This window comes from Colias philodice, chromosome 5 (assembly GCF_061535455.1).
Source record: "Colias philodice isolate Cphi_HAF_F1 chromosome 5, ilColPhil1 Martin Lab GWU primary, whole genome shotgun sequence".
NCBI classification, from domain to species: Eukaryota; Metazoa; Arthropoda; class Insecta; order Lepidoptera; family Pieridae; genus Colias; species Colias philodice.
The window spans coordinates 3,809,126-3,828,872 of record NC_143090.1 but is presented as its reverse complement, the minus strand read 5'-3'; the positions used below and the strand labels follow the sequence as shown (position 1 = coordinate 3,828,872).

General features: G+C 33.0%; 3 protein-coding genes across 5 annotated transcripts; 2 read left to right on the top strand and 1 right to left on the bottom strand.

The window, feature by feature from the left end:
- Positions 1 to 4,302, bottom strand: LOC149488368 ((11Z)-hexadec-11-enoyl-CoA conjugase-like). Its single transcript, XM_089695506.1, has 6 exons — positions 3,964 to 4,302; positions 3,592 to 3,722; positions 3,057 to 3,262; positions 1,569 to 1,754; positions 858 to 1,053; positions 1 to 685 (listed from the first exon to the last, which is right to left on the bottom strand). The coding sequence occupies exons 1-6, from the start codon at positions 4,178 to 4,180 to the stop codon at positions 461 to 463; spliced, it is 1,161 nt and encodes a 386-aa protein (XP_089551632.1). The 5' UTR covers positions 4,181 to 4,302; the 3' UTR covers positions 1 to 460.
- A 1,301-nt stretch (positions 4,303 to 5,603) lies between these two features.
- Positions 5,604 to 11,333, top strand: LOC149488367 (clotting factor G beta subunit-like). Of its 2 annotated transcripts, XM_089695221.1 has the most exons (10): positions 5,604 to 5,763; positions 6,117 to 6,322; positions 6,438 to 6,640; positions 7,035 to 7,101; positions 8,875 to 9,046; positions 9,793 to 10,001; positions 10,452 to 10,645; positions 10,933 to 10,990; positions 11,097 to 11,141; positions 11,239 to 11,333. In XM_089695221.1, the coding sequence occupies exons 1-10, from the start codon at positions 5,681 to 5,683 to the stop codon at positions 11,313 to 11,315; spliced, it is 1,314 nt and encodes a 437-aa protein (XP_089551347.1). In that variant the 5' UTR covers positions 5,604 to 5,680; the 3' UTR covers positions 11,316 to 11,333. The 2 variants fall into 2 exon arrangements, with proteins under 2 accessions (XP_089551347.1, XP_089551346.1); XM_089695220.1 differs by lacking the exons at positions 5,604 to 5,763; positions 6,117 to 6,322; positions 6,438 to 6,640; positions 7,035 to 7,101 and adding exons at positions 8,108 to 8,279; positions 8,351 to 8,378.
- Positions 11,334 to 12,598: 1,265 nt separating this feature from the next.
- Positions 12,599 to 19,263, top strand: Tsp26A (Tetraspanin 26A). Of its 2 annotated transcripts, XM_089695505.1 has the most exons (9): positions 12,599 to 12,882; positions 13,233 to 13,353; positions 14,632 to 14,705; positions 15,052 to 15,126; positions 15,663 to 15,761; positions 16,954 to 17,133; positions 17,904 to 18,017; positions 18,429 to 18,545; positions 18,982 to 19,263. In XM_089695505.1, the coding sequence occupies exons 1-9, from the start codon at positions 12,793 to 12,795 to the stop codon at positions 19,048 to 19,050; spliced, it is 939 nt and encodes a 312-aa protein (XP_089551631.1). In that variant the 5' UTR covers positions 12,599 to 12,792; the 3' UTR covers positions 19,051 to 19,263. The 2 variants fall into 2 exon arrangements, with proteins under 2 accessions (XP_089551631.1, XP_089551630.1); XM_089695504.1 differs by lacking the exon at positions 17,904 to 18,017 and having other exon boundaries at positions 18,982 to 19,248.
- The last annotated feature ends 484 nt before the right edge of the window (positions 19,264 to 19,747 follow it).

Below are 19,747 nucleotides of genomic sequence, written 5' to 3'. Positions count from 1 at the left end.
GCGTCTAATAGCTCAGAACCATCAATTTATACAAAAATTAACGATCACATGTCGTTTATATATCAAAATACACAAGGAGATTGTATGTGTGTGTAAATTGTATTAGAAGGGTTAATTGTTTAAAATAAAACGGGTATTATATTGATTTAATGTTTTATTTAACTCCTTGACATATTGTTCTAGTTATAATGGATATAATTGATTAGAGAAATGGTAATATAGAGTACATTAGCATGATATTTACAAAAACTGTAGTAAAATGAATATTTGCGTTAGTGAAGTTTTATTCTACAACAACATATTACAAGCTATAATATCACAGAGACTTATGCCTATTTCAATTATTACATACATTTTGAATATACTATAGATTCATTATCTAATTGTCGGATAGAATCATACACAATAATATAAGCATTGTTCAATTAAAACCGTAGTAACTTAAAAACAGCTGTTCAGTTTAGGCCTTAGCGGATCTTTTCTTGAACGATGTTCGTTCTAGAACTTCCGACTCGCAAAGAGGTAGTCCTTCGTCATCAAGTTCAGTGTTAGGAGGAGGATATGTAACGTTATATGTAATGTTCAGAGGGTGGACTATACCGGTGGCTGTCACTGCGGACTTGGATTCATCGTTGCCGAGGTCGAAGTGGGTACCATCGCCTGTGCCCTTGATACGGTTGACAACCTGTATCATAATTAAGAAATTATAGATATTGTGTTTTTCATACATACGTGTTAAGACAGATAACATTTGATTAATACAAAAGATGTAAAAGTAAAGAAACAAAGCATCTTTTTGCTGCACTGCACGACAGTAAAAAGAATTGTTTTTTTGTGTCTTAATTGGTCTTACTTACCATTTCTTCTGATGCTGTCTTCAGATCGTAAGCTAAGCCCAGTTTAGCAAAGAAATCTATGAACGCAGTAGATGGGTTTATAAAGTAAGGCAATTCAGCCGCTTTATAATCCCAAGGGAAGGCGTGGTGGTAGTTGTGCCAACCTTCACCGTACGAGAATAAAGACACGAACCATGACTCAACTGGTTGAAGTTTTCTGCAAATAGAGAAGTAGTTTTAATAAAAAAAATACATTGTTGTAATCAGTAGGTAGGCAGATTGGACTCAAGAAAACATTTTTAATTGTTATAATATTGCGGCCAGTTACAATAAATAAGGACGGAGGTGGACACAAAAACATTGATAAATAGTGATGCTGTATGATTGAAAAATGACACGTTTTTGGGAACCTGAACTAAACTTATTACGTAATCTCTTTTAACATCTTCTTATATAAAAAAGAACAAAATTATTAATACCTTATTAGTACCGTATTAATACCGTATTTATTATTTAATCCGTCAGTCCTCGGATCACAGACACAATAGAAAATCTATTGTGTCTCGGCCCGATCGGGCCGCTCGGTGGTCAATGGGTTAAAACGCATCCTTGACGTCATCACTTTGCAATACTTACGACATTCTTTAGATAATCGAGTCGCGCTCTCTACATTGTTAGCCAAACATTGTGAACACAAAGACAGGTTAATTAAGCGTAAAATATTTTACATACTTGTCATACGGCCTCGTGCCATATAGATGAGCAGCACTGTTGACAAGCCAAGTGCCATTTAGTTGAACCACATAACGCGCGAAAAAGCATACAAGCAGCGAAGTTAGGAAAGGTTCCCCGAAGAAATAGTATGGTACTCCCACTGGTATTAGCACGGAGCTGACGGCGAATATGTAGAAATAATACCTGTAACAAATAAAAACATTAAAAGAAATCAAATGTAAAAACAAAAGATTCAATGAAATCAATGATTAAGTTATTCATTTAGATTGGTCAATTAACATAACAATTAGTAGGTATAGGTATATATAAAACATTACGACACTATGATGGGACAACAAAGTTTAAAATAAAGGTTTATGTTCAAATTGTTGACTTAGATTTTTCTCTTTGCTTTTCTTCGATCTATTTGCGTTTTCTGCTAAAAGGGTTAAGCCAGTTGTAATCACAAAAGCTTCTAAGTCAGGATACAAAGTATTTCTTACCATACTTTTTATTGCTTTAAATTATGCTCTACACTTTGGGCAATGTTTATTTCGTTATCATTATTGAGATATCGAACCAAAGATTCAAAATTTTAACATTGGTTTAGATTTAGATGCTCCGTCTTTGACTTGAGCGGCCAATAACGTTGCCATATGCATTAAGGTGGGCTTATTAGTTATTATCATAACCATTAAATGCTATTGTGTTGTTTTTTTACCATGTTAACTGACCTAATAAACTTTGTAATCAATATGGAAATAACTTTTATTTATTACTTTCTAATCCGGTAAAAACATTACTATATTCGGAATTGCTAATCAGAAATGTTTTTGAACCGAGCAAGTTTAATAATAATTGAAAATGAAAAATGAAAAATTTCTTTATTAGTTTCAAAAAATGTTACATAATATAGTTACATATGCTGCATTGAACCCCACACTAGGATACCCTGTGTTGTGAGGCTAATTAGGAATATAAAGCCTAATTTGGTGGCTAAATGCTATTTGGTGGGTTTCCTAAAAAGGTTTACATTGTTCTTGTCTACTGAGAGACAAATTGCATAGATATCATCTACATTATAACATTCCTTTAACTATACTATAAATCATTTTTAAATTAATCAGTAACTTTGCAATTTGCATTGATAATTCGTTTTATTTATTTATTCTAATTAGGTTCAGTGATATTATAATTTACAATAGGTACTACTGATGATATAATAACACTAATTAATCATCATAAACTTATGACAATAAAGACGAAAAATATATTTTTATTTATAACGCTTTTCCTTACGATCTTTAATCCTCTTCTTCACTTTGGTACACGGGTTTCAATCAATCCATGTTTAAAATTTGCTCTGCTCTGATTTTTCGTGAAAGAGTAAACTAAATATCTACGTTACGTTACGTTACGTACGTTAAACTAAATATCTTTTCTAAATTTCATGCATATTACGATACGTCATAGTTTTTTAAAATAAATTATTTCTACTACACTTACTTTCTTTGAAACGTAATGAGTTTATCAGCTTCTATGTCACTCATATCGATCCTTTTGCCCAGTTCTTTTATGTACGGATGTTTCTTGGTCAATAACCAACCAATATGAGAGAAGAAGAAGCCTCTTTTAGAATTGTGTGGGTCACCATCCGTGTCTGAGTACCGGTGATGGAGACGATGATCACGGATCCACGTGTAGAGGGTATTCTAGAAGAAATAGTTTACTTTACAAGAGCAGAGCAATTAAGACACGAAATATTAATAATAGTGCAAATAAACAAGTATTTTATGAATGGATAGATTGACAGTGAGAGTTCGAAACTATTAGTAAAGCCTACACAATTTCAAAATTAAAAAATTTGGACAGCATTATTCATAATATTAATAACAATAATTGCTATAAACTGAAAACATTTTTGGATGTGGTAAGATCAGATAAAGCATCAAGATTTCAGGATTACTGTTATAAGACTGTCGATGTCATGTGCTCTACTTCACATAAATATGAAAGTTATACGTAAAATAAATAAACTTACTTGTCCTGATGCGGTCTGCAATACTATGAGTAATGCTTTTAGAGGTGTCTTCGCTTTGTAACATTTGTGAGTGAATAGTCTATGAGCTCCCGCTGTTATGCCGAAGCCAAGCAATGTCATAACGGTAACGACTGAAAAGAGCAAGTTTAATTATATTACGAAATTATTTTTAAGAACAGTTCGTAGTTTAGCACTGTATAAAGTACTTCTAAATAGGCTCATAATAATCCATACAATAAAAGATGGGTTCATAATAAACCATACAACAACTTTATTTGAAACTCATTAAACAAGAATACGTTTTTTATAACACCGTAAAACATTTAAAAATGGTGACCATTAATTATGAACATTAATAAATATAGTACTTACACCATACGTATGTTTTTAGGGAAATTCCTCCAGTGAAAAATATGTAAACTCCCCAAAAGCCCAATAGATGTAACAATGAGAAAAATACAATATTTTGCCACACGATTTCATGTTTGTAATTATAGTCTGTTCCTATGTCTTTACTTGTTAAATGTTTGTTTTTAAGATTACTATTAATTTTTTCATAATCACATTTGTTTTCACTTAAGCCCGCCATTTCAGTAACACTTAATTGATTCCTAATCACACACTGGTATACAATACTTTAAGGCGATTCTCTAATAAATAATATTTTCAAGGGTTGTTACAGTGAATTAAAGGATTCTGACAAATTACAAAACGTCCAATTCCCTACGTTACTGTGGTCTACAGACTGACTACCTACTACTAGAGGTAGAGTCGAATCATTTTGGCCAACAAAGATTAACTGTAAGGTTTTCGGTGACAATTTTTTAATGGGATGAATTCATAATTTGAAACAATTTAGGTAGGTTGTACTGCATAGGAGACAATGCAATTAAAAATAGCCGTCCATTCTCCAAGCAATCCCTAAGGAAACTTAAAATATAAAAAAGAGGTTGTCGAAAGTAGATCACACATATAGTTAAAATTCACAGAATAAAGATATGTGTGACATGTTTATGAATTTTAATTTTCAGTAAATCCTTACTAATATTATAAATGCGAAAGTAACTCTGTCTGTCTGTCTGTTACTCAATCACGCCTGAACTACTGAACCAATTTGTATGAAATTTGGTATAGATATATTTTGATACCCGAGAAAGGACATAGGATAGGTTTTATCCCGGAAATCCTACGGGAACGGGTTTTTCTCTGAAAACGTGGGCGAAGCCGCGGGCGGAAAGCTAGTCTTTAATAAATATTTTCTTTACAATAGACTACAACATACGAATTAGTATTGTGAAAATTGAACTTAAAATAAAATCACGTTGATCCCCTTTGTATGTTAATTGTGCTATTGTAATCTAAGCGATACTAGATGATGTTTTGGACCAATGAATAATTGAAACAAATAGATTCAAGGTTTCTTTATTTTAGGATTATTTTTAGATAGAAGCTCTTTTTAACATAGACTTATTTTTTTGGTATTTAACTTTGGTACTAAGTTATTTAAATGACGCACGAGTGATTTTTAATAACTATTTTAATTAAGTTTTCTTACTAGCCATTTTATTACGCAAACTTTCAGTTGATGGTAATAGATATGACGTGGTTTCTTTCTATTCACAAGGAAAATTTATGTACATGTATAAAATGAAGTATTTATTAATTTTTATTTACCTTACAGTAGGAAATGTAAGTCAATTTATTCTGGTCATTTGATTTATACTTTTTACTAATAATTTGATAATAGACTTTAATTACTTAAAAATAATATTTTCGGTTTTTTTTTCAGATATGCGCTTCCAAAGTAAACCGTTCGTGTGGTAAGATTTAATATTCGAGTCTTTAAGTTGTTTGAAACGTAGGAGAACTCTGAAATACGTTATTGGCCATGTCTTATAATACTGACAAAAGTCTTGTTCTACTAAGGCCAAGGAGTTCTATATAGAAAATTGTTTAAAGCTTATAGATACAACAATACAAATAGTTCTAATTTATTGCCATTGTAGAATGTGGAATAGCAGGAAAAAACCGCCGGATCGTTGGTGGCTCCACTGTACAACCCCATCAATATCCTTGGCTGGTATCTCTCATGTTAGGGCCAAAACTGCATTGTGGAGGAGCTATTATCACTGATCAACATATCTTGACTGCTGGACATTGTATTACATTTGGGTAAGGACACAAGGAAAGTAATCCTCGTAAAGGCTGCAAACAACTGTAGACATTTCGGACCAATCGTCTTCTCTGTTCGATTTTTTTTAATGCAAGATAGATATCGCTTCGCCTGATGGAAAACGACAAGCGTGGTCTTGGATAGAGCATGCTGACCTAATAAATGTCTATTCACTTAAATATGCAGTAACATTACACTTCGATATGCAGAAATAATGAAAGATAGAATTTCTATACACATAGAGTTATTTTTCAGTAGATAGAATAATTATCGTGGATTTAAATCTGGAAAAATGACTATGTATCCTGACTAAGAATACGTTTGTTTATCTGGTTATTAATTTTATTTTCAGTGTCAACTTCCACGATTTAACAGTGAACATTGGCATGCATGATCGCCTAGGATCCTCTTTTAGTACACTTAGACTAAAGAATGGAGTTAAACATCCTGTCTTCACCTCTAATGCTGTTCGGGACATAAATGATATAGCTGTCCTTACACTGGAGAAAAAGTTGAAGTTTTCAGAAAAAGTCCGACCGATTTGTTTGCCTTCTGAAGGTACCTTAACATGTTATAGATTTAAGATAGCGTCCTAATTGTATTAAAATTACCTTGTATTATATGCTTATTGCTTATATAATCAAAGTATACCAACAAGGCCTTGTATTTTTAGACCTAGACTTCAAAAATATGCCCCTTACTGTAGCGGGTTGGGGGAAAACCAGACAAGGAGCACTGACGTCATCACGATATTTGTTAGAAACCAAAGTCAAATTGGTTGATGGTGAAAAGTGCAGCAAATCCGCTATATATAAAGATAATCTTGTAAAGGATACTATGATGTGTGCTTATAGTTTAGGAAAGGATGCATGTCAAGTAAGCTGGATTCAGATTCGCTTTTTAAGCGTTCGTCTTATCATTCATCGATAATTATACCTAATGATATGTAATGACTGCCTCCTTGGTATAGTGGTTGACGCATGAGCGTAGAGCCGTGAGGTCCCGGGTTCGATTCCCGGTGGAGACGAAGAAAAAAATGTCTCGGTCTGGCAGAACACAGAAGGCGGAACACCTGCTTGTCCCTAAAGAAAATCGATCAGTGAAACAGATGTATAATGGATGGGACATGGGACTTCACTTATATGTGATGTCTTCGTTACATATCTTCATTCTCTTCATCTCATGTTTACTATTGCTACAAGATACTATGCTAGTTACTGATATTTTATCTATGAAAAAATTAAGTATGTTTTATGTCATACTTTTTCAGGGTGATAGTGGTGGTCCGCTTTTTTCAACGCATAGTAAAACCCATAACAAAAAATGGTATCACGTTGGTAAGAAATCAATATAACCATCAATAAGGAAATATTGCGATTTGAAAGTTAAAAATAAATTTTAATCATTATTGATATTTAAAGGTATCGTGTCTTGGGGAATAGATTGTGCGAAACCAGATTATCCAGGTATGACTAAGATATTTTACAGATTTTATACTTTGTACCTATATATTTTATTAAGTAATACTACTACTTATTTTTCAGGAGTATATACCATCGTCTCAAAATATGTTTCATGGATTAAACAAGAGACTAAGGACGGAATGTATTGTATATAATAAAACGAAATCCTAATACCTATATTATAATAAAAATAAATTGATCAACAGATACCTAACTAACTATGGACACGTTTCATATTATGTCCTGTTTTTGTATTAAATGGTGGGTCGTAAATTGAATCAAATTTACACGTGTAAAATTTAGCCTTTGTTCATAAATTAATCTAGTAATTACCTACTTATCTGGTAACGCTTGTTACATTACTAATACCCTAATATATGTATTAGGGTAGGTAGGTTTTAATACGTATGAAAATTAATGTCGTTGTCTTGATTTATGATCCCCATTTCCCTTTTTTTTCTGATTAAGGCTTTTCATAAATGAAGCACATTTATTTTTTAGGAGGTTTCCTTCAATTAAATTTTAATGTTAATATCATTTGTCATTTTAAGCTTAATTTAGTTTTGATATAAAACGCATAATATTTGTATATGCTAGTAATTATGTGTAAGAATAAATCTCTGTTATGCTTGCTCATAGCGTGAAATGAGACGATAAGAAAATTCCTACAGATGTTGTATTTGTAAAAAACATAATCGATTTTCACATTTTATTTATGTAACTATAATAAATGATAAAATAATTTTGCTGTTTTATTTTGATCATTTCAGACATATTGTGTTGTTAATTATAGATGTAGGCTTAGAGATGTAGGTATGTGCTTATGATTACAAAGATGCGATAGGCTGTAATAAATTTTACAGCGTCCAGCGTATTAAATTTACAAGGACATTATCGCGTGAATAATTTCTTTGGTTGAAGCGTTTGGAGCACAAATAAGCAAGTGTCAGTGCTAGAAAACAGTCCTGTGTCAGAAACTAAAAAAAGTCGTAACTAGTCGTGTTGTAAACGGGACAATGCTGTGTTTTATGTTATTCTTTGTCGTGATTAAGGTATGTTAAGGAGCGCCTAGGTTAAAATTTAAATGTTTAAAGTCTCTAAGTACAACGGTTTTTATGTTTAGGTGGCGCATATAACTGGACTCGATTGTCGTAAGTGGCCATTGGATAGTTTTAATTAGTCATTAATTTTTACAATGTCTACGACAAAATGTATTTTAAATGCAAGTTCCGAATCAATTTTTGAACGGACAGAATTGTTTTTCTTCGATGATCCACTTACTTAGCTATATGAAACATTGTTTTTGGACATGAACTGTGAACTGTTCTATTCATTGAAACTTTACAGTACCTATTTCAATTACAAAAGGCTTTTGTTCTGCTTTTCATTTACGTATCTATGCATATGTATAGTAGCGAGTATAAAGCGATGAATAAATTGGTCCCCGTCCATAGAAAAGACTATCAAGTCCGAAATTTTTCTATTGTTCCTTTGGTTCAAATAAGGGGCAGATCGAGATTTTGAGTTTCACTAATCGATTATACTATCAATAAATCTAGGAATACATGCATGGAAAATTTCGCGTCTTTACTTACATAGGTAGATTAAGATACAAATGCGTATGAATGTTAATGAATAGTTTATTAGATTGTGGTAGGCCAGCTGACACCATAGTGTCGATGAGGATAGTCGGCGGGAGAAGGGCGGAACCTCACTCTTATCCATGGACTGTGGCCATTTTGAAGAACAACCGCATGCACTGTGGAGGGGCCATGATCACAGACAAACATGTGCTTAGTGCAGGACACTGTTTCAAGTGGTGAGAAACCATAAGCAACTTAATTTTTACAAAGAGAATAAAATATGTTTTTAATTTTGTGCCAGGTCGTAGTCTGTAGGTAGAGCATCAATCAGTTCAACAATTTAAATAATACATAGCAATATTAAATACGTTGTACGCTTACCTAATAAAAATAAATTGTAACAATGTCGACAATGTTCTAAAAATTTCCACGATAAGACGTTTAGTGAACACACCTACGTATTTTATGGGTCGGTATATTAAGCAATTTACCTTTGGCATATGTGTAGGTACAATTTACATACGTATTTAGGAAAAAATCCACAAGTATAACTTAATAGGTACCTACCTACCTAGTTAAAAAGTTATATTTTGGAACTTATGCCTATTATTAGAAATAATTATCAAGAAATTGGTGGGCCTAGATTTAAGGACCTACAAAAACAGTTACAGAACACGAAATGCTTTTTCAATTCTGGTCCTTAAATATATAATTATCTAAATGGTGTCATGAAGTCACAAAAAATCTAAACTATTCAAATCTCTCTATAGGTACATTAGTATGGGTATGCGTCCATGTGTAGGTACCTATAGCGTCCATCGAATACCTATGGATACCATAATTTTTGTTTAGTTTATCTTATTGATGTTGGGGATCTAGTTACGCATTATGCACATATTCATCAACAGAAGAAAAAAGGTTTAACTGGTCTGATATTCTACATACTTATATAGTGTCCAATCTTAACTACCTAATATTTCAGGGACAATATAAGCGAAATGCTGGTTCTAATTGGCCTGGATAACTTAGATGACATGAAGAATGTGGAAAAAAGGAATATATCCGCTGTTAAAATTCACGAAAGGTTCACATCAACTGCTGTACGAGATGAAAATGATATAGCGGTAGCTACACTCCACGCACCTGTTCAATTTAGTGATACAATAGTGCCAATTTGTCTGCCAAAGCCAGGTATATTTTAGTCAGTAACTAATGTAACTGTTCTGACTGTACGCCAAACAATCTCATGATAAAAAATTGCTGAAGTTGTAGCAAAAAAAATATTTTTTGGTGCTAGAGCTGTGTAGTAAAGTAGCTTGTTTCAATTTAAAATAGCTTCTCAAAAACATACATTGTCCATCCTGACTTGAGTCTCGTAGTGTAGAGGGGAAAGCTAAGAAAGTAAAACTGAATAAATTTTTTTGTGCCTATTGACAAAACAGGGTGTAATCGTTAAGTGTGCACAGCCGATTATTCCGTAACTATTGCAGATATAAAAAAAACTTTAAACTGATAACGAAAGCCCTGTAACTAATGCGTAAAATGACAATAATAACTAAGTAGTAAGTGGGCACTTAACGATTACATCCTGTCTATTTGAATATTGGAATACCTAAATATTAAACACTCAGAATATTTCAGGACAAGACTTCTCAAATAGAGTGGGAACCATAGTTGGTTGGGGACGGGTTGGAGTCGAGAAAACTTCATCAAAAGTGTTACTAAAAGCGAGTCTGAGAATATTAACCGATGAAGAATGTATGAAGTCGAAGTTGTCACAGCACCTCAAGCCTACTATGATGTGCGCTTTCTCTAAGGGAAAGGATGGATGCCAGGTACCTACGTGGACTATTAATGAACTATTACCTATTATGGTGATAAATTATCAATTTAACTGGAATTAATGAGATCAAACCAATCATTTTTATTTATAGTTTAACTCTTTAAAAATATGTGGAAAATATACCTACCTAAATATAAAAAAGTAAAAACCATACATTAAAGGTACCTAAATTGTAATGTCTTCCCTTTAAAATTAAAGGTTAGGTTAGGTCAGGAATTGATAATAATTAGCTAACAATTTGAAATATTCGGATTTTTTTTTAATTTTAATGTATTGCAGGGTGACAGCGGTGGTCCGTTACTAGTTTTTGAACCAGACGGACATTATGTACAAGCTGGTACGTATCATATTATCATAAATTACGATAGACTATATATTCTATAGAATAAAATAAAAACAAAGGGGTTCATAAATAATATTTTAAAACTTTGATTTGATTACAGGAGTCGTGTCTTGGGGAATAGGTTGTGCGGATTCACGGTATCCCGGTTGGTAACTTTTTAAGATAGAAAATATTAAGTACACCATAGAAATAATATTATATTATGTATAACGACTTATCATAAAATAAAACTATTATTTCAGGTGTGTACACAAAAATCAGCAATTATATTGATTGGATTCGTCGACATTCTTCAGATGGCAAAACGTGTAAAAATTAGAAAATAAAATATTTATTAAAATATATTTTATTTTTATTTTAATTGCAAATGTATTTTATTATAAAATCCTCTATCGTGGTCGAATCATCAAATACACTGGTGGGGTCAGATGTGGCCGCTGTGGCTCACGGTGCTTATGTGCCTCACCACTTACAACCGAAAATAAATTTGAAATAATTTGGAAAATCCAAAAGTGCACGCCTCATAATTTTTTTTTAATAAATATTTATTACTTAATTATTATTTTTGTTTATTTAATAACAATTAAACCACATCGAATCAGACCCTGAAAAATGAAAGGGTTCTATTCCTGAGCATACTCAAGCGTAAGAGAAAAAAAAAGACTCGATTAGTAAAGTATTTCGGTCGCTATCGTGTTAACAAGAAAAAGGATCCGCACATACAGACACACGGACGTCCAAGACAGAACTTTTTTAAACTGTTTTTTAACTAGTTTAAATAACAAAAATGACATCAAAAATATCATGAACGTTAAAAATAGTGTTTTTTCTTAATATGTGTGTGTATGTATAATCTTACAAGTGCAATGTATGATACATAAAGACATTTTAAGTTTGAAAAATCAGATGTTTTGCGCGAAGTGACAGTAGTACCCACCTCAACGCTTCGCTTATGAGGCGTGCAAAAAGAACAATAAATGCCATACTTATGTGTGCATATGTCCTATTCTTTAGAATTAATTCCATATTCTTTAAGTAAACGTAATACTGTAACCACAGACTGTAACGAATATCTTTTTTCATATCACTTCATAATTTATATAACTCCGGTACCTAGTTACTCCTTAAGAAGTTCACTTATACTATTGTTACTATGATTGTTACTTTGTACATGGCAAACACACAAGATGTGATAGAGGCAAATTCACGTGTAGGACCTTTACCAGAGCATTAAGTTGGTTTAATGCTCTAAAATCTAAGTGTAGGACCAAACGACATTTGCAAATCTTTTTTCCATACGCGCTCGACCACAATATCGCCTACTTTAGGAAAATAAGACGAAACGCAAATTACTGTAATTTATTGTATTTAATAAAATTAACCTTTTCAATTACATTAATTGTAAATTTGCCAGTACGTTTATAAATTCAAAAAAAACGCTTCACAATCACACTTGCTTCATGCCACAGCTTCATGCTTATGATCAGCGTCAACTATTTTATCTGTTGTCCATACATATTCATTTTATAGTCTGTAGGTTCATTCGGGTTGACACTTGACATTTGTTTTTCTGTCACTTCTGTCAGTCGAGACAACAGTCAACAATTCGATCGGTCTTTGTGTTATTCAGGTCTTTGGCCTACTTGTTTTTATTTATTTTAAAATTTAAACTATTCCGTGTTAAAAACTTATCAAACCACAATTATTGATTTAATCAAATGTAGTCGTACATAGTGTCGTTATAGGCACTTAGTGTTATGTTTTTGTGTAGTTAAGTTGTAAATGAATCTTCTAAAATGCCTGGCATTAGAAAATATCGACGTGACACGACCGAAGTCAGCTGTTGTCTTAAATATGTTATATTTGGAGTCAATGTTCTTTTCTGGGTGAGTATTGGATACACACGTAAAAATACAATAGTTATAAAATAATAGAGAAGGTTTCTTTCACGCTTGCATTCACATTTTATGCTATTTCATTGTACTTATTTCAAGGCTGAATTTAAATGCGTTCGGTCAACAATTAAAGATTTTTAGATTTATCTTGGTTAATGATTGCATAGTCAATTAATTGTAAATAAGCAATTTGCATAGGACTGATAAAAATGTTTTTGCATACAGTTTATACAGCAATAAAAAAATTAGAAGCTTTCCATGACAGTTTAGATGGAAAATCAGTGTGACCATAATTTTTATTGTGATAATAATTTTTATATTTTATGTTCATAAAATTTCAGTTCGTCGGATTGGTTGTATTAGCAGTGGGTGTGTGGGCTTGGACAGAAAAAGACACATTTAATAATCTCTCAAGACTTACTAATATTGCACTGGATCCAGCATTTATATTCATATGTGTTGGTAAGAACATTAAATAGCTAACATTATAAATGCGAAAGTTTGTGAGGATGAATGGATGTTTGTTACTCTTTCACGCAAATACTTCTGAACCAATTACAATTAAATTTGGTATGTAGGTAGCTGAAGACCCAGAATAAGACATAGCCTTATTCATCCCGGAAATTCCACAGGAACAAGAACTATGCGGGTCTTTCTTTCATCATTATCTTGCAGTCTGGGTCCGTAAGATGACTTGTTCATAGAAGTGTTACAAATAATTGATATCCAAAAGTTAAAGATCAATAAGAATATTTTGTAACATACAATATAAATTATTGAATGAATTATTTAAATCTTTACTTGAATTAATTAATAGTCAATTAAAACTTAATATGTATTGATATTTGATATCCAATGTAGGTTAGGAAATGTTAAATAAAAGTTTTTGAATATTAATTTAGTGGTAATGTGTTCATGTTTTTTTAAATAACAAGTTAAACAGACTCATTTCTTAAATGATCAAATGTTTTGAGGTCAATTCACACACAATAGTGTGCCATTGAATTTTGTGGAAAATTGTTAGTGGAAACAAAACATTGAAGCAAGGACATCATTTAAACAATTGTATTGTCTTATTGGGAAATAACTACATAATGATAAAAATTCTTCACTCGGTTTCAATTGCAATTGTGAAATTCAGTATATGTATTAATGTAACTGAAAATGATTTGGTAACTAAATTTATGTCAGATTTTTGTTTGCTTCGACTTAAAATTATACTATAAGGCCTGGCTCACCAATGGCGAAGCGCAGCGCAGCGCATTTTTCATTGTCAAACTAGTTTCGACATTGTTTTCATTAAAATAAAATTCAAAATCAAATAACAACAATTTATTTTAGGGAGCATCGAAGCGTCACACGCGAAAGGTAGCGCGCTGCGCTTTTTTGAACTTTATTTTACTGAGGACAATGTCGATAATAGTTTGACAATGAAAAGTGCGCTGCGCTGCGCTTCGTCATGTCGGCGCCGGCCCTAAAGCTCAGAATTTTAATTCTTATTGATAGGATTTAGAATTAAGAGACTAATTAAAAATTAAATCTACACTACTATATCTAAATACCATTCTGTAACCTTGATTCACAAGTGTATGAAAATATAGTGCTAAGGTGTCAAACCTGATTTTGCCTAATAAAGACCAACTTGTGAGTAATTTATTCATGGTTACACCTTGAGATCTTAAATAAGGAGGTAAGTGATACATACAAGATGATTTTATAACAAAAATTTCATCTTTACAGGTACAATAACATTCATTATTGGATTCACTGGTTGTGTTGGAGCGTTGCGAGAGAATACATGCCTGTTAGCTTGTGTGAGTACTTGTTTGTAACTTTTGACCGAGTAATTAATGATAAATAGTGCCATACATGTTTTTCTTGTTGTTCTTTACATAATCGTGGATGGTAATTGGTATTGGTATGTGTTGTTAACACACTTTTATTAAAATGTTTTGCACTTTTTATCATTGTAATAAATAGACTGTATTTAATAATTATTTGTTTTGTCTGTAAGTATAGTTATATGGCCTAATGTGTAGCATGCATCCATTTGGTCAAGTAGTTTTTTGTGAATCAATTTTCACACACAATTTCAAAATGTTGAAGTAAATTAATACCTACTTGAATTTCAATTGGTAAGGCAGGTTTCTTCTTTTACAGTATGCAGTATTCCTCGCGTTGCTATTGCTAGCTGAAATGACGGCTGGGATCCTATTTTTCGTATTTAAAGACTGGGTATGTTCCACAGTGTATATTTATATATATTGACTGAATAGTAGAATGTACTGTAACTGTGTAGAATAGTAGTAATAATTAGCAAGAAATCTGATGAAAAGACTAATACTTTTCTATTGCTAAAATTATTAGCTCTTAAGCCTCATCAAGACGCCATGACGACGTCGCTTGTCGACATATACAAGGAGTTACTATTGAAAATGAAAACATAGGGTAATTAACTCGCGGCGACGGTTTGGCAACGTCGCCAATTTAGTATTTTCGATACAAACAACTTGAATACATAGCCGGCAACGTCGCTCGAGCGTCTTAATGAGCTGCCTCATTAGCACCCATGTACTACAGTCTACAACAATATACAGCACAACCATTTTGAGTCTAAGGAAATTTGGTTTTCTAGCATGGGAAAGTGATGGCGCTAGATGGCCTATATAGCACTGTCATTTTTCCACGCTAAAAATAATACTGCTCTAAGATAATATGGTCATAGGTAAAATAAGAAACTAACAATTTTTCCAAATTTAATTGTTTTGCAGATTAAATTGCAAGCTACAACAGGCTTCCAAACGTTCATCACCCACTATAGAGAAGATCCTGATCAACAGAACTTGATAGATTGGATTCAGGAAGACTGGGTTTGTTTTATTTTATATAGATATATTATGTTAGACGAAATAAAATAAAATTTAAAGAATCCCATAAATAAAATATCTATTAATTCTTGCTTTCATTTTAATAAATTATTTTAATAAATATTAATAATACAGCTTTAACAAATAACAGTATAATCCCATATACAATGTACGAGAACATAAGTTAAATATAATATAACCAGAGGCGGCTCGCCCTAAGGAGCGCTGGTGCAGTGAACTCCCATAAATAATTATAATAAAATCATACTCCTTAATTTAATTATTAACATTAATTATTACTATTTAAAATCAATCGTAATCTTTAAAACTACTGTTAATACCAATGAATATATCCATCATTCCATCATCCCATACACCTGTATAATACCTACTGTATTATGTAACGCGCGAAGCGGTGCGCTCACGATTGCGCTCCAATGAAAAAAGATTTAGTACATTTCCTAATACGAAATCCAATAGGAGTGAAAGAGAGGGTTTTGCCAGAGCCCTGCGCGTGAAACAAAAGATTTTCTATGGAAAAGTAGCAAAATTCGGTGCGCCGCACCCGCAAACGTTGCCGGTTCGTTTTTACCGCCCGGCAGGACAGCGATTGCGACGTTGCCAGTTGCTACGTCTATAATATAAACAAACACTCGACTCTCGAGTCAACTTCAATGCACGCGCGCGATTCATGCAATTTTCTAATTAAAATTATAAAATACGTGTTGAAATAGCCTGTACTTATCAGTATTACTTGTGAGTGTTAAAATGAACAATAATTATAATGTGGCGTTCATTAAAAAGTGTGATAAAACGTTACAAATTCGGCTTGAATGTAAAGCTAAGGGACCGCCACGGCCTGAACTTGATCTTACGCAAAAATGTACGACAAAAACGAAAACATATACGCGTGTGTTTAAATCTGAACAATATGTAAAAAAAACCGTGGTTGTGTGGTTGTGATGAAAGCAACAACAGATATTTACGAATGTCTTGTCGCTTTAAGTTATAGATATTTTTGCACACCAAAAAGAAAGACGTATGTAGGTATTTCCTTTATAAGTAATTTTTTTGATAAATGTACTGCTTTACACCATGTATTTTCAGTGTTTTATTTCAAGTGAACACCCATAAAATTTTGTCACGAGCCGCCTCTGAATATAACTGAATTAATTTAAAGATTTATGTTCCATAGCTACAATGCTGCGGTGTAGAAGGGCCCCGGGATTGGGATCGTAACGCATATTTCAACTGCTCGAGCGGTGCCGTAGGCTCGAGAGAGGCGTGTGGTGTGCCCTTTAGTTGTTGCCGTAACAAGCCGCAAGATATTATACGCAACAAGCAGTGCGGTTATGACGTCAGGAAGCCTACTTATGTGAGTATAAATGATATGGGTGCTCAAAACGGTGAGGTAAACATCGTTAGGAAACCGACATGTTGAAGAATAAGAAAGTTCGACGACATGTGACATCCAACTCGCACTTGGTCAGCATGGTGGCTTATGGCCTGAACCCTCATGATGATGATTGGATGATGAAGTAGAAAGTTAGATATTATAGGGAACAAGCAGTGCGGCTATGACGTCACGAAGCTTAGTTATGTGAGTGTGATTTTAAATGCCATCGGTATACCTAACAAGCATTGCGGTTATGGCATCAGGAAGTCTACTTATGTGAGTATTAAGTGGTGGTCTTGTAGAAAGTTCAGTGGTGTGGTAGTGATGACGTCATCGGTGGTTGTACTATATGAATACAGAGTATATTCCACAAAAACTTGTGGCTGTACGAAAGTCTAGCTTATAGGTTATATTAAGTTTTTCACCCCAAAAAACTGATAAGTAGTGTGACCATAATTTTTTTTTATGAATTAAGTCGACAGGCCTAAGATTTCACCTGGTAATTTGATATATGTAAAGCAAGCAGAATTTCTCCTATCTATTTGAAATATCCTGATTTTCAGCAGCACTGAATGCATCAAGCAAAGCAATCTTGTTGGATGTAATATGTAAGGGTGTATAAATTCATAACTGGTCGATAACTCGATACTATTATTTAATCACCATGTCGGTTCACAGTGCAATAAACACCATGTATAAAAGTAAAATCTTATTATTACTAACATCCCACTTCTAATAACTTCAAATAGCAATTAACTGAACGCGTGATACACGAGCGCGGTTGTCTGGTCGCGGGCGAGGATTGGCTTCAACGGCATTTCGCGCCAGTCGCAGCCGCAGTGCTCGGACCTTTATCTTTACAGGTTTCAATGATACGCTTTGTATGCGAGATATATACTTTTGGATGGAAATTTTGTGTTTTTCTTTTATATAGGTATAATTATATTTCTTTTATGACTTAGGCCGGTTCCTGAATTGATGACTTGACAAACCAAAGTATGGTGTGTGTAAATTCTGCTTATTTATTTTCTTGTTTGTGACATAAGCTTTATCAAACCATAGGTAATGAAATTAATTCTCAATTCAGAAACAGGTCTTATGTTATTGAAGTATTTCTTTCCAAGAGTATTTTATATGTATGTTTTGTTACGCATAATTCGTATTCGCTGCTGTATATGACCGCAAAATTGTACACTATAAGCTTTTTCAGAGTTTACACTAGATCGCGCATTTTTGTTCCACATTCGCTTACAGTTTCTTTTTTTTTGTTATAGAGTTTTGACATAGCTAAGATAATATATGACAAGGGCTGTTTAGAAGCCGCCGAAGAATGGTTTGACCACAATCTATTGATAGTTGCAACATCCGCTGTTTGTACCGCTTTTGCACAAGTAAGTTTAATTATCAGTTTTTATTTCATCAATTTTTGAGCATGATAGTTTTATTTCACACCAAAAATTAGGTTTCTGTAGTATTTGCTTGTAGATTAGGTATTTAGTATTTGTTATTTAGAGAATGTTAATAAATATCAAAATAATGTCTTGTATCTTGTTATAACGTTGGTTTAATATAGAAATAGGTAGGTCCTTGTGATTTTTTTTGTATGCCATCTAGAATCTCTATATTTTTAGAATTTCTATAGATCTCCGATTAAGAGTAAAGCCGAAATGTCTAACTGATTAGGACCTCTTTAAGAAGTTTCTAGTACTAATTATAAATAATAAACAAGTTACTCGTAACTAAAAAGTCGTAAAAAATTATAAATTATATAAACTTATATAATATTAATAATTGCGTGTCTCTAATAATAAATGATTTTTTTCCAAGATTCTGGGAATATGTTTCGCCCAGAACCTCCGCGCGGACATATTCGCGCAGAAGTCGAAGTGGCACTGACAATCAGCCTCTCCTGCCGCCGTGTGACGTCACACGCGCCACACCCGCGACCTCTACCGGCCGCTCTACTCGTCCCACTGTTAGACAATTGTCGTAGTACTCTTCTAGTTGCATAGATGGCGCTGATATCAATTGAAGGTTTGTAAGGTTATCTGTGGCGGCGTAATTTGGTAGCAAGAAGCTTATATCTAATACACTGGAGATTTCAGTATGAACATTAAATTGTAACAAGAAAATATGACGTTGAATGACGCCTGTATGTTTTTTTATCCCTTTCACACCTAACTAACTACCTAGGTGTGAAAGGGATAAAAAAAGATACAGGCGTCATTCAAGGTCATATTTTCTTGTTACAAGTTAATGTTCATACTGAAATCTCCAGTGTATTAGATATAAGCTTCTTGTTTGGTAGGAATGTTTGACGTTCTTGGCATAATTTCTTAAATGTTTTTTTTATCGTTGTTGATAATACTATTTTACATCACAGGTTGATATTCAATATAAAACTCACCCTAAATGATTGCAATTTCTGAGAGCCCAAATAATTTTACAAATCTTCAACGTCTTTAACAAAATTAAGCTTTCGATTTCATCTTGCTCTCCGTACTTGTATCTCCCACCTTGGCTACTGTTTACTATCCCTGTATGTATAAGCAAATGTTGAACATTGTTGTTAGAATTTATCCAAGGTGATAGA